The sequence below is a fragment of the Branchiostoma belcheri genome, unplaced genomic scaffold, assembly GCF_001625305.1.
Source record: "Branchiostoma belcheri isolate BF01 breed outbred unplaced genomic scaffold, Haploidv18h27 scaffold3, whole genome shotgun sequence".
In the NCBI taxonomy this organism is placed as follows: domain Eukaryota; kingdom Metazoa; phylum Chordata; class Leptocardii; order Amphioxiformes; family Branchiostomatidae; genus Branchiostoma; species Branchiostoma belcheri.
This window is the reverse complement of record NW_017803909.1, coordinates 5,619,413-5,632,591: the sequence shown is the minus strand read 5'-3', so window position 1 is coordinate 5,632,591 and position 13,179 is coordinate 5,619,413. Positions and strand designations below refer to the sequence as shown.

The 13,179-nt window shown below is 41.5% G+C and overlaps 1 protein-coding gene across 2 annotated transcripts in view; it reads left to right on the top strand.

The window, feature by feature from the left end:
* The window catches only part of LOC109473690 (dynein heavy chain 5, axonemal-like), a 109,693-nt gene that overhangs the window by 60,145 nt on the left and 36,369 nt on the right, over positions 1-13,179 (top strand). Inside the window, exons 39-49 of one of the 2 annotated variants that reach the window (XM_019773652.1) lie at positions 3,888-4,022; positions 4,776-4,937; positions 5,512-5,758; positions 6,163-6,404; positions 6,733-6,873; positions 7,482-7,728; positions 8,149-8,291; positions 8,717-8,851; positions 9,490-9,676; positions 10,210-10,359; positions 12,740-12,963. In XM_019773652.1, the coding sequence (XP_019629211.1) occupies positions 3,888-4,022; positions 4,776-4,937; positions 5,512-5,758; positions 6,163-6,404; positions 6,733-6,873; positions 7,482-7,728; positions 8,149-8,291; positions 8,717-8,851; positions 9,490-9,676; positions 10,210-10,359; positions 12,740-12,963 (2,013 nt within the window). Of the gene's footprint in view, positions 1-3,111; positions 3,307-3,887; positions 4,023-4,775; positions 4,938-5,511; positions 5,759-6,162; positions 6,405-6,732; positions 6,874-7,481; positions 7,729-8,148; positions 8,292-8,716; positions 8,852-9,489; positions 9,677-10,209; positions 10,360-12,739; positions 12,964-13,179 lie in introns of both variants that reach the window. The other variant, XM_019773651.1, reaches the window with a different exon arrangement.

Sequence of the window (13,179 nt, the reverse complement as noted above, 5' to 3'; positions counted from 1 at the left end):
CAAATTATTTGTATTCATAAATTTGTATTCTGTTTTGTATATCCTCAGAACCCTATACCTTCCTTGGGCTTGAGAAGGTAAAAACCCTGAACCTTCAAAGGAACGCCATTTCCGTCATATCCCAGCATGCATTCCGTGGCCTGCCACTCCTTCGCAGGTTGAAGTTGGACATGAACCATCTGCGTTCGGTGCCCGTCGACGCACTCCTGCCACTTACAGCACTGAAGGTTGCAAGCCTGAAAACAAACTACATCACCACGATGACAGCCAAGTCCTGCGGCTAAGTCACATCCAGGCGCTACGGCTTATGCTAGCAAAAAACCAGCTGAAATGTGACGCCAGTCTCACCTGGTTCATCTGTCATCTGCCAGAGTTGAATCACATCATTGGCCATGACATCCTGAAGTGTGCATCACCTGCCGACCTGAGCGGAATTCTGCTTGCCACCCTGAGGAAGGAGATCGGTCAGACCAACACGGGCTGGTCACCACAGGACATCAGATCGGGGAGATGTGATGAAATGTCCACCACAACAGGTCCGCATACCACCCACACCAGTCTGCAGAACAACACTGTTCCCACAGAGATGCCGCACACAAACACCACCCCATACACAAACACCACCCCAGGCTCAGATTACCAGGCTACAACAAGCCAGGCTACAACCGGGACTGACATTGTCATTCTTCTAGGTGTTGGCCCAATCCTCCCTGAGGACAGTTACCACGTCATCATGACTGTTGCTGTCATCACGGCTGTTGCTGTCGCCCCTTCTGATGGTGTTGGCATTGGGGGTTGCCGTCTACTTGTACGAATGCTGTCACGGCACAGGTCTGGCCCCTCACAACGCCCCTGCTGAAACAGATGGAAACTCCGCCCCTTCTTCGGACAGAGACTCAGTCACAGGCAGACAACCGAATCCTGTTGAGGACCAGACATCAGAGGGCAACAATGACATTGAGCCGTATGCTGTGTCATACATGGATGTGTCAGAACAGGGGGAAAACGCAACAACTTCCTTTGCTAACATCCAGCCAACGGAACCAAACAACGATGACATTGAGCCGTACGCTGTGTCATACATGGATGTGTCGGGGAAAGGGGAAAACGGCAAGCTTGCACCATACGCAACAACTTCCTTTGCTAACATCCAGCCAACGGAACCAGACAACGATGACATCCAGTCAATGGAAGACACCGATGACATTGAGCCATACGCTGTGTCATACATGGATGTGTCTGGGAAAGGGGAAAATGGCAAGCTTGCACCATATGCAACAACCTTCATTAATGAAGACCCAGGGCCACAGCTTCAACCATATTCAGTTTCCCACAATGAAGACCCAGGGCCACAGCTTCAGCCATATGCAGTTTCCCATGATGAAGACCCAGGGCCACAGCTTCAGCCATATTCAGTTTCCCATGACGAAGACCCAGGGCCACAGCTTCAGCCATGCGTAGTGACCCATGATGAAGACCCAGGGCCACAGCTTCAGCCATACGCAGTGACCCACGATGAAGACCCAGTGCCACAGCTTCAGCCATATTCAGTGACCCACAATGAAGACCCAGGGCCACACTTTGAACAGACAGCTAATGATTCCTCCCAGAAGTAGTTTTGAGATTTATTGATTTTGATGCATTTTTCCTTATCTGAAATAACATTTCGTGGTTCACAATACAAAAAGTACAAGTTGCATGCCCAAGGGGTATTATGCAATGTTATTTGTCATGTTGTTGTGTCTTGGACTTAGAAGTGTGACAATAATAATGATGAGTGTTGAAAAATGTCAGACTGTATATTAAGTAAAATGTACAAAAATATTGAACAACACTGAGTTATATGAGAGTCTTTATTAATGTTTCATCAACAATTAACAACTTATTACATTGTATTTGTAGCTGATTATAATATTATAATGACAATGCTTTCAGGGCTGCAGATACTTTCTTCTGAATACCTGCACTGGTGCAGTCTGTAGAGTAGCAAAGGAGTCCCACTCAACTGTCATACCGTCAATATTGTGAATATTAATATTGGTTATATGAATAAAGAAGCAAAACCAGACAGATAACCATGTTTTCCTTCACCTTCAGAGGCTTCTGGTCTGGCCTAGTCTCTCCCAGACTAACTATGCTGGCTATATATAGGAGAATAATTGCCCTGCGCTGGCTACATACATGTATAGGAGAATAATTGGCAGAGGAGTTTGGCCGCCTTGTAGGTTTGACAGGCCGCACAGTAGTCGGAGGGAAAGAAACTACCTCCCCGCGGCCAGACTCCCTTGGCCAATTTTACTCTCTTTTTTGCCAAATTCTACGGTCCGTATTCCCATAGAAAGACCTGGTGGAGGCTAGGTCTGGCCCAACAAACTGCTCTGTTTATTCTTACTTAAATACATTCATACGACTGTATGGTGAGCAGCCTGTCCAACTCAGTTCTGCTACATTAAGTAAATATAACCAAACACTACAGGATGTCTGTTACAGCACCAGTTACCATGGTAACAGATGTCTGTTCGAGGTCATTGACTTTATTTGATAGCAGCTGCTGCAAATCTCATGTTGCAGCCAGAGGCTGAAATGAGTGGAATTACAATTTATACCTTAACAAACATGTTGGACCAAGATTTATACTAAATTTAACTACATTATTTACTACAAACAACTACATGTATTACTAAATTAAATTACTAGACCCACTGTTAGTAAAACATGCATGTTTCACGAAAACGAATTTTTCATTCGTATTAGAAGTGACAATCCATTGTCTACAAAAGCCTGGTTTAGGTCAGCTGAGTAGAGGCATTTGTAAGACTAGAAAGGTAACATTTTTCAAAACAAATGCATAATGTTTACCTCCCCAAATGGTCTGCTCTGTAAATTCTTACTCAAACACATTCATGCATATGGTCAGACAGGAGTCTAAATCCCTCCTGCTAAAAAATTGCAACATGATGTAACACAACACTAGTTACCATGATGGTAAAAGAGGTCTGGTCATTGATATTATTGGTTTGGAGAAGAAGAATAAGAGGAAACATAGCAAAAACAATGTTTTCCTTTGGTGAACTTAATAAACTTACTATTTCCTTTGAATTTATTTACTAGAACCCGGGCTATGCGGGTCGTCAGGAGCTGCCGGAGAACTTGAAGATCAACTTCCGGACCGTGGCCATGATGGTGCCCGACCGACAGATCATCATCCGTGTCAAACTGGCCTCCTGTGGCTTCCTGGAGAACATCCTCCTGGCCAGGAAGTTCTACACACTCTACAAACTGTGTGAGGAGCAGCTCACTAAACAGGTCAGGGTTACATATAGAGAAAAGGAGCTGATTAATGTGTTCAGGGAAGGTGAAAATGCCAGTCAACCCGGCTAATTTGTTACAAACAAGGGGGAGGGGGGGTGACATTGCTTGCTTTCAGCACCAAGGACAGGGATAGCTTCAGTTTCAACAACCTGTTTATTCCATTACAACAATCAATACACAGGCTGCAATATACGAAAGCAATTAATCTTTTTTTTCACAGTACAATGTAAACTAAGAATATATCTTTTATCAAGTGCTGTGGGAAGCTGCTCAGAATGATGTTACAAAATGTCCCTGTTTAGTTTAATATGAAAACTGAAATTGCTGTACCTTCAATTCATGACTACAAAGAACATTGAAGCTAAACAGGGAAGATTCTAACAATGTAGATACAGGACCTTTAGTAAGAGTGTCATCATTATCATCAGTTGACTAGGAATAAAGAATGTGCAAGATTAAAGACTGTGTAAGAATGCTTTGGTTGTAATATTTGAATCATACCATCCAATGATATTGAAGTTCAGGACATGTACAGGAGTCCAATGACTTTATTTGTATATTATGAATCGTTACAGGTCCACTATGACTTTGGTCTGCGTAACATCCTGTCCTGCCTGCGTACCCTGGGTGCCGCCAAGAGAACCAGTCCTGGGGACACAGAGAGCACCATCGTCATGAGGGTCCTCAGGGACATGAACCTCTCCAAACTGGTACGTCATCATTCTTTACTCTCATGCACAAGCCAAAGATCTGTTCTGTATACCATTTGGTAGTTTCTTTTTACTTGATAATCATGATGAACACTCAGTTAATTATCTGCACGCTCCTCTCTTAGTAGTTTGTAAAATGAAAGACATACACTGAGCTGGGCTGGTAATTTTATTGAGTGAGAGAAAAAAACAGAGCTCAAGTCACCCCTGGTACGTCAGCGTTATTCACTCTCACCAGCCAAGGATCTGTTCTGTATACCATTTGGTACTCGGTAGTTTCTTTTTACTTGATAATGATGATGAACAGTTTAGTCAGGATAAAATTACTCACAGCCTATTGGCCAAATTCTGTATTCATGACAGTTGTTTCAAAAAGTTTTCATTGTAAAACTTTACATTATCATGTTCATGTATCAAGTGAATACTATATATATTGATATCACTTAGAATTTTGACTAGGCATATATAAAATGTAAATTGTAATACAAGTATAATAATGTTTTTTGTTGTTTGGTTTGGTTTTCCTTTAATGCCCACAATCATGATAATGATCATTCTGGCATACTCATTTTCACCTGATTGAAGTGAAGAAAGTCGTATTAAGTGCCTTTCCAAAGGGGCACAAGGTCGGTGTGATTTGGCAGGATTCGAACTCGGAACCTCTTGGTTCTGAGCCGAATGCTCTACCGTTACGCCACATGACCCTTGTTGATGTTCTATTGTTTATAAATTTTGTATGTTGTTTGTTTGTAGGTTGACGAAGACGAGCCCCTGTTCCTGAGCCTGATAAATGACTTGTTCCCGGGGATTACCCTGGACAAGGCAGGCTACCCCGAGCTGGAGAAGGCCATCGCTGACGAGGTGGAGTCAGCTGGTCTCATCAACCACCCTGCCTGGAAACTCAAACTGGTCCAGGTAAGACAGAGAAGGGCCTTGGATGGTAGATGTAGCACGTCAGCAGAACATACTGCGCCTGCACAAAACCCTGATTTTTCACAGTTTTTGTTGGATGTATGTATCGTCAATGTTGCATCAGAATTTAGCCTGTTGCAGACAACATTTTTTCTGACACAACATTTGGAAACTACAGACAGGATGTTAACCTTATGTATGCGAATACGATCTTATATGAAACGTTCTGCTGAAGTGCTATGCACAATATGTGTACATTACATGTATATGGGTTTTGCGCAGGTGCAGTATGTTCTGCTGACATGCTGGTGATGTAAACCACAACTTGAAACTGCCGTGTTTGCCTGTTGGAAGAAATTCCCTTAGGCTATATCAAATCATTGTACAGTTTTTCAGGATGGTCAACAGAATGGTACTGACAGCCACTACTGTGGCAAAAACATTTTCAATTTGTTTGATTGTGGCCTTCCTTTTCCATTCATCAGCTGTAACTAGAGAAATTCAAAAACACAATCTGACAGACATGTTGCTAACCCGCCACCTTTTACCCAGTACTAACTAGTTCCCCCTCCCATAGCTGTTTGAGACCCAGCGTGTGCGACACGGGATGATGGCCCTGGGCCCGACCGGTGCAGGGAAGACCACGTGTATCCACACCCTGATGAAGGCCATGACGGTCTGCGGGGAGCCACACAGGGAGATGAGGATGAACCCCAAGGCCATCACGGCACCGCAGATGTTCGGTCGACTGGACGTGGCCACCAATGACTGGACAGATGGGATCTTCTCCACACTGTGGAGGAGGACTCACAGGGCCAAGAAAGGTGACACGCCTCACTAAATCCTTTGGTGAATTTTCTTTCATTCTTCCTCACAGTCTGTACTTTTTATCATCATCATCCTCATTGTTGTGACTCCCATCTGTCGACAGACAATGCAGACCTTTTTGATTGCTTTGCACACCTTTCTGTCCAGCATTTGCCTTCTTGCTCCCTCCCATCTTCTCTAGATCTTTCTGTAGTTTGAAGGTGCTGGGCTTGTTACCTCTGTTTTCATGGCAGTCTCTGTACTTCTTAGTTTTACTTCCAGGTTCAGGTCCGGACCTGTACCTGTTCCTGTACCTAAAATTTGTTTTGGTACACAGCTCTACAGGGACACCAGCAGCAGAATAATCAAATCCTGGATAGTGAGTGAGTGGTCCTAATAACCATTTTGTTGCTATTTGAAGGTGAACACATCTGGTTGGTACTGGATGGCCCTGTGGATGCCATCTGGATCGAGAACCTCAACTCTGTCCTGGACGACAACAAGACCTTGACCTTGGCAAACGGGGACCGTATCCCCATGGCGACCAACTGTAAGATCATCTTTGAGCCCGACAACATTGACAACGCCTCGCCAGCCACGGTGTCCAGGAACGGCATGGTGTTCATGAGCTCTTCTGTGCTGGATTGGAAGCCTATTCTACAGGTTTGTTTGTTTGTTTGTTTGTTTATTTCTTTAGAATCTCCATTAGTGATACAAAATTGTATACTAATCTTTCTGGAGTTTTTGTTTCATTAGTGCACACTGACAGCATGTCCAGCTGCTAATGCTGTAAAGTTAATAAGAAAACAGATTGAAATATGTCGCAAATTGAGATATTTTACATAATGATTACAATTAAAATAAAGCATGGTATTTAGTCCTAACCATAATTGTTTTCTTCAAAACGTCAAAAATAAATGTATTCTACCCAATAAATTGAATGTATTCTACGTGTAGTGAAGTAATGTATAACTTTCTATGTCCCTGTCAGGCCTGGCTGCGCACCAGGAACCCTGCAGAAGCCGCCACCATCGAGGCCTTGTTTGACGGCTCTTTCCCTCAACTCTACCGCTTTGCCATCCAGAACCTGGTCTTTAAGATGAAAGTCCTGGAGTGTATGATCATCTCACAGGTCAGAATGACTTCTTTTCATCTAAAACATTTAGTATGCATATGTTATTGGTAATTTCGTCTTCAATACCTTTAGTGCCCTTGCCTTCATGTCCAGAAGCAAGTTAGACTACCCGCAGTAGAGGTTAAACTTTACATTTGAAGAAATTTCTTAACCTAAAACTGAGAAAGAATTTATCAGCTTATACAACAATATACATGGTTCATCATGCATCTGGACATGAACAAAACTATATTCTTGGAAAGCTTAGTGCTGTTTTATATATTATGCAGAATTTTCACAACGTTCAGGTTTGATTTGTGCAATAGTGCAGAAAGTTGCTGCAAGTTTGAGGAAAAGCACCTTTTGAAAGTTTATCCCAACATTTAACCTCAAGTAAGTTGATGCAAAGCCTTTTCCCAATTCAATCATGGGGGAAAAGTACATGTACTGTTTGTAACACTATTTTTCAAAAGTTTGAAAACTATAAATAGGATTAAACAGTCATTTACATTTTATATTTTCCAACAGTGTTGTATGTTGCTGTAAGTTGCAATGAAAAGTGAAAAGTTCAGAACTTTGGCTTTAGCCATACCATTTTTGTAACATTTAGACTCAATTTTCAACAGTGTTGCAAGTTGCTACAAGGCCTGATCCCCAAGCGTGAGGAGAAGGATGCCTCGCCTGTCCCGGTGGAACATCTGGAGAAACTCTACACCTTCACGCTCATGTGGAGCGTGGGCGCCATGTTGGAACTGGACGACAGGGTCAAGATGGCGGAATGGATCAAAACCAACCCCGACATCACCATCAACCTGCCGGATATCGATGAAGATTCAGAGGCGACCATCTTTGACTACTGTGTGGATAATGATGGTAGGAGATTTTGAAATTGAGACATTAATATGAGTTTTCAAATTGTAGTATGTATGTGTACAATGTATGATAAATACTAGACAAGTATCTTTCTAAGGAAAATAGGTGCTTGGATTAATATTTTGCACATTAACAATACTTGGTTAGGCATCATGAGCCAAATTTATAAGACGAGTCTTCTCTCCCCTCAAGTATACAAAGAGAGACCCTAATTTAGGGTTTTTCTAGAACCTCTTATTTAGGGTTTTTCTTATTGGATTTTTCCAGAAACCCTAATTTAGGGGTTTTCCAGTAACCATATTTAGGATTTTTCCAGTAACCCAGATTTAGGATTTTGCAGAACCCCTACTTGACGGTTTTCCAGAAACCCTACAAATTTCTGCAAGAGAATTAGAATGACGGAATGAGTGTTGCTTCCAGGTAACTGGCAGCACTGGGAGAGTCGTGTAGAGGAGTACCACTACCCTGCAGACAGTACCCCTGAGTACGGCAGCATCCTGGTACCGAACGTGGACAACGTCAGGACTGACTTCCTCATACACACCATCGCTAAACAGACTAAGGTACCAGCAACTACTGTAGTAGTTAAGGCACTCGATGCATGCATTTTCAGTAATCTTGCTATTACGTGTATGAATTTAGAATTTGTGATAATGGCACAGTCTACTACATGTGTACATAGCCAATGCAAAACAAGTAATATTTAGTCCACATTGTGTATACTAAGCTGATTAAAGTACTCGAAACATTCGAAATGCCTTATAATATGTCAATGTCATGCCTTGTCATATATGTATCTAGATGAAACTTCTCCCTACTGCCTATTTATATTCATTAAATACAAATTTGGTGCTAAAGGCTACATCAGAAGGCAACTTGAATAACCCCATACTATTCTGCGATGCCAATTTTCTTAGAAATTTAACTTTCCAATTTAATTATGCATGTTGATGTACGTGTACATGAAACTCCTTGTGTTGTTTACCAGGGAGTACTCCTGATTGGTGAGCAGGGCACGGCCAAAACCGTGATGATCAAGGGCTACATGTCCCATTATGACCCTGACTTCCACCTCAGCAAGTCTCTCAACTTCTCCTCAGCTACAACACCCATGCTGTTCCAGGTCAGGAGCAATAGTCCAGCAACAGAATATCTTTTTTTTCATGATGATGATGTTTATGCACTATTCACCAAAGGAGAACATATTGTTTTTGCTCTGTTTCCTCTTCTTCTTCTCCAAACCAGTAAGGTTAATGACCTGAACCAGAGGTCTGTCACTGTGGTAATTGGTTTAAATTTTAGGTTACATCATGTTGCAATTTTATAGCAGGAGGGATTTAGAGTCCAGTCTGACTAATATAATAATATATGAAATGTGTTTATGTAAGAATTAACAGCAGACCATATGCGAAGGTAAACATTATGCATTTGCTTTGGAAATGTTACCTTCTAGTTAGCTTGTTATTCCACAAATGGTATTAGAAACTCTTGGATAATGTTCAGTATGAACTTCTATGAAGCTTCAGTTGGGCAATTGGAAACCTTAACAAACTTAGACAATTATTATTACAAAATCAATTTATAACATGTAGGTATAAAAAATCACCTTTTTATCAGGCAGTAGCGTTTTGCTATGAAAGGAGAGCTAATAAATGCTTGCTGTTGTTATTCTAGAGTTTTGGATGTTTTAACCATATACATGTAGTGGAGATTAATTGCAGCTTCTACAATTATAACTAACATTTCTTCATTTCTCCTCAGCGATCCATTGAGAGCTATGTAGACAAACGTATGGGCAGCACGTATGGACCTCCTGCAGGGAAGAAGATGACCGTGTTCGTTGATGACATCAACATGCCCATCATCAACGAATGGGGAGACCAGATCACTAACGAGATTGTCCGACAGCTCATGGAGACTAGAGGCTTCTACAATCTGGACAAGCCAGGTGGGTATCTGGTGAGATCTGTGTGGAGAGGAAAGTTTGAAACAGGAAGCGAAGACTTTTTAGTACACTTGTGCCAAACCATGTACATGTACTATGCTAAGCCTTACAACTTTTTTCTATGCCGACTTACTCCTCTTGTCTATCAAATGAATTTTAATTATGCCATTAAGAAAAACACAAACAACTTGATGAGAAACACAGCTAGTCTACTAGTTGAATGTCTTGTTTTCATAATTCTCCTTCTGACAATATGGCTGAATTCTTACAAGTAGCTACAAATGTTCAACTACAACATATACTGTAAACTTTTAAGATACATTATACAAATGTCATGTACAGTAATTATTGTGTATATTAAGGTGTAATATATGTTTGGTAAAGCCTTGCTGGATGTTTCCTCTTTGGTGAATTTTGCTTGTTGATAATCCAGTAGTTCCCAGTGTGTTTGATATTCGCATTGTAACTGTTACAATGTATGTAGTTTTTAGCTTAGTAATACACATATTCAACCAACATGATGTTTCTCACCCCAGGTGACTTCACCAACATCGCTGATGTGCAGTTCTGTGCCGCCATGATCCAGCCAGGAGGAGGCAGGAACGACATCCCCAATCGCCTGAAGAGACAGTTCACCATCTTCAACTGCTCCCTGCCAACCAACCCATCCATTGATAAAATCTTTGGTTAGTGTTGTTTTTTTTATCAGATTCTTTAGTTATCATGTAATAATGTAGTTTTACTGAGGCTGTATCAAGACTATCTGGAAAGGGGTGTGATCTTTTGTCATTGAAACTAGAAATATCATAGACAGTGTAAAACTTCATGTATGCATAGATTTGATTTTATATTGGAAGTTCATCTGTGTTCTGTGAAACAAATTCATTATGAAACAAATTTGAGCTGCAATTTGCAACATAAGAAATTTTGACTTTAAGGTCATATTGAAGGGTGCCTGAGGACTTTTTGGAAATACTAATATAGAAAAAAAACTCTATCTGACATGGTAGACTTTTTGGTCTATTTTTATAATCTATAACAAATTTTTTGCCAGGGCCACATTTTGACCGCGAAATTGAACGACAAAGTTCGAAATTTTTACGCGCCATCTACCATCTGGGCTCCCAAATATGGAGTGCCCTTCCAAATATGGAGTGCTCTTCCAAATAATGTGAACACACCCCGGCCCCACTGAAGCGAAAGCACGATTCCGCTGGGCCACTTGAAGCAAGGAATGTGAACTGTCACAGTGTGTGTGAGCTTCACTTTGCCATTGGGAAAGGAAAAGACAATTTTCCTGATACTTAGAGCGTTTGTAAATACAGTACATCATGTTATTTGTAGACCGCTAAGTAACCAAAATCTGCCAACTGCAAAGAATTTACGAAAACCTGCCATGCCGGCTAATCAAGTCGGAACACATATTCAACTGGAAATATACCACAGAAATCACCAAGAAAAAGGCATGGATTACGCCAACAACTTCCTATGAAAAAACATTTGACTGCCAAAAGGAACGTTTGAGTTTGTTTCGACTGCAAAATCTTTGTAAATATACTACCGGTAGTAACTGTTATATGCAGTTGTAGGAAGAAGATACTAGTACTTGAACAAACATGACACAAGAACTGATTTCCAATCTGCAACGTTCTTTTTTTATTTAAAGAAATACAATACAAACAAACTTCAAGCTATCTTAGAGCGGAATGCATACACAATCTTACTGTAACGACGAACATATCTTTACGGTTTACAGCGGTGGCAGCTTATAACGGATCGTCCATATAAATTTGCAGATAAAACTCTGTACGTAAAAAAAATCATATACTGTAAGCACACGTCTACTAGGACAACATTCAACAGAAATTCACATAATCAACAAAATTATATTCGCTAGTAATCTCATACCACGTACGGGCAGGCTTTTCTCCAGGGCTATCTACTCCGGTAACTCCATGTTTTCAGTCTTTTTTCCGAGTATGTAGTTTCCGTAACATAACAAAGAACTTTGGGGGTAGGCATCAAAAACAAGTCCGTAACTCCAGATAACGCGGACGGTTTTTCTCCAAAAGGGTCTCAGAATAGTCCATGAAAGTCCACCTGCAAAACTACGTAGGGTATAGCCGTTTAAACGATTGTCTAGCGGCCCAAATGTTGCCGCAAACCGCACAGCGTCCTTCGCGGCATCCACGTCGTCGTCCGCCATTTTGGTTTGGTCACGTGACTCCCCGACGCTTTAAGAATGGGGATGCTTGGCCTGTTCTTTTTACTGGACCTATCCCCGGCCGGTTTTCCTAAATCGCGGCTCAGAATGGTAAATACAGCGTGCTGAAGGGTCAATGACCCGCATTTTACCGGAAGTCATCGGAGCCTTTGGAATGCGGACCAGAACCTGGCGATTTCGGCTCTTTTTGGCTCCAAAATGGACATTTATGTAACCCATACAGCATATACAGCATTTTTAGATCAAAACTGTGGCAAAACTGCTAATGAAAAGGGACCAAAAATTGTTTTCTTTTAAACATAAGCTTCTAAACTAAAAACGTACGTCAGGCCGACAGGCTGCGCCGCTTTATGTGCTGGGGAGGGCCGCTGGCGTATGGCACTGTTAAAATTTACGAAAAAAATTCATTAAAAATCAACATTTAAAGATAGAAAAAAATCCTGACGTACGTTTTTTGCTATCACTATAGTGCGCCTCTCTACAAAATATGGTCAATGAAAACCAAAGCACTGGCCAGGAAAATTGATTTTTCTAAAAAGGGGGCGTGGCTCATAACTCCAGATTACGTAATCGTGACGTCATAAAAATTTGCATAAATTATTGTCTTGCAATAAGGTACTTACATGAAAAATTTCAATGACCAAAAGTAATTCTAACTAGTATTTTTAAGATGTCCCCAAAGTCCTCAGGCACCATTATACACTACCTTAATACCCAAATTTTACCCAATAGATTTGATTTGTACAACTCTACCAGCATTCACAATTACAGTCACTGTGGCTCCTACCAGAAAATCTATTCTTAGTATCTGATTGAAAAGAAAGTGTTTCTCTCTCCAACAGGTGTGATTGGTACTGGTCACTTCTGCGAGAAGCGACTTTTCCCGGCAGACGTGAGGTCCATGGTGGCGAAGATCGTCCCCGTCACGCGGCGAATCTGGCAGCTGACCAAGATCAAGATGCTGCCGACGCCTGCCAAGTTCCACTACGTGTTCAACCTGCGGGACCTGAGCAGGATCTGGCAGGGCATGCTCAACACCTGGTACGATGTGGTCAACAGTGTCCCGGTGAGTATGGCTTTTTATGTACATCTTGCAAGTTAGAACTTTCTTGACTTGACTTGACTAATATTGGGTGCCACTCTTCCTCTGCCACCCAAACCACCATGGCAGCCAAGAAACTACTGTCCTGTATATAGCATAACTTTCTAGGTACCCTCAAATCCTAACATCTCAGAGATGACAGGTTGTAACAGCACAGTATATTACTATAATAGGGTCTAC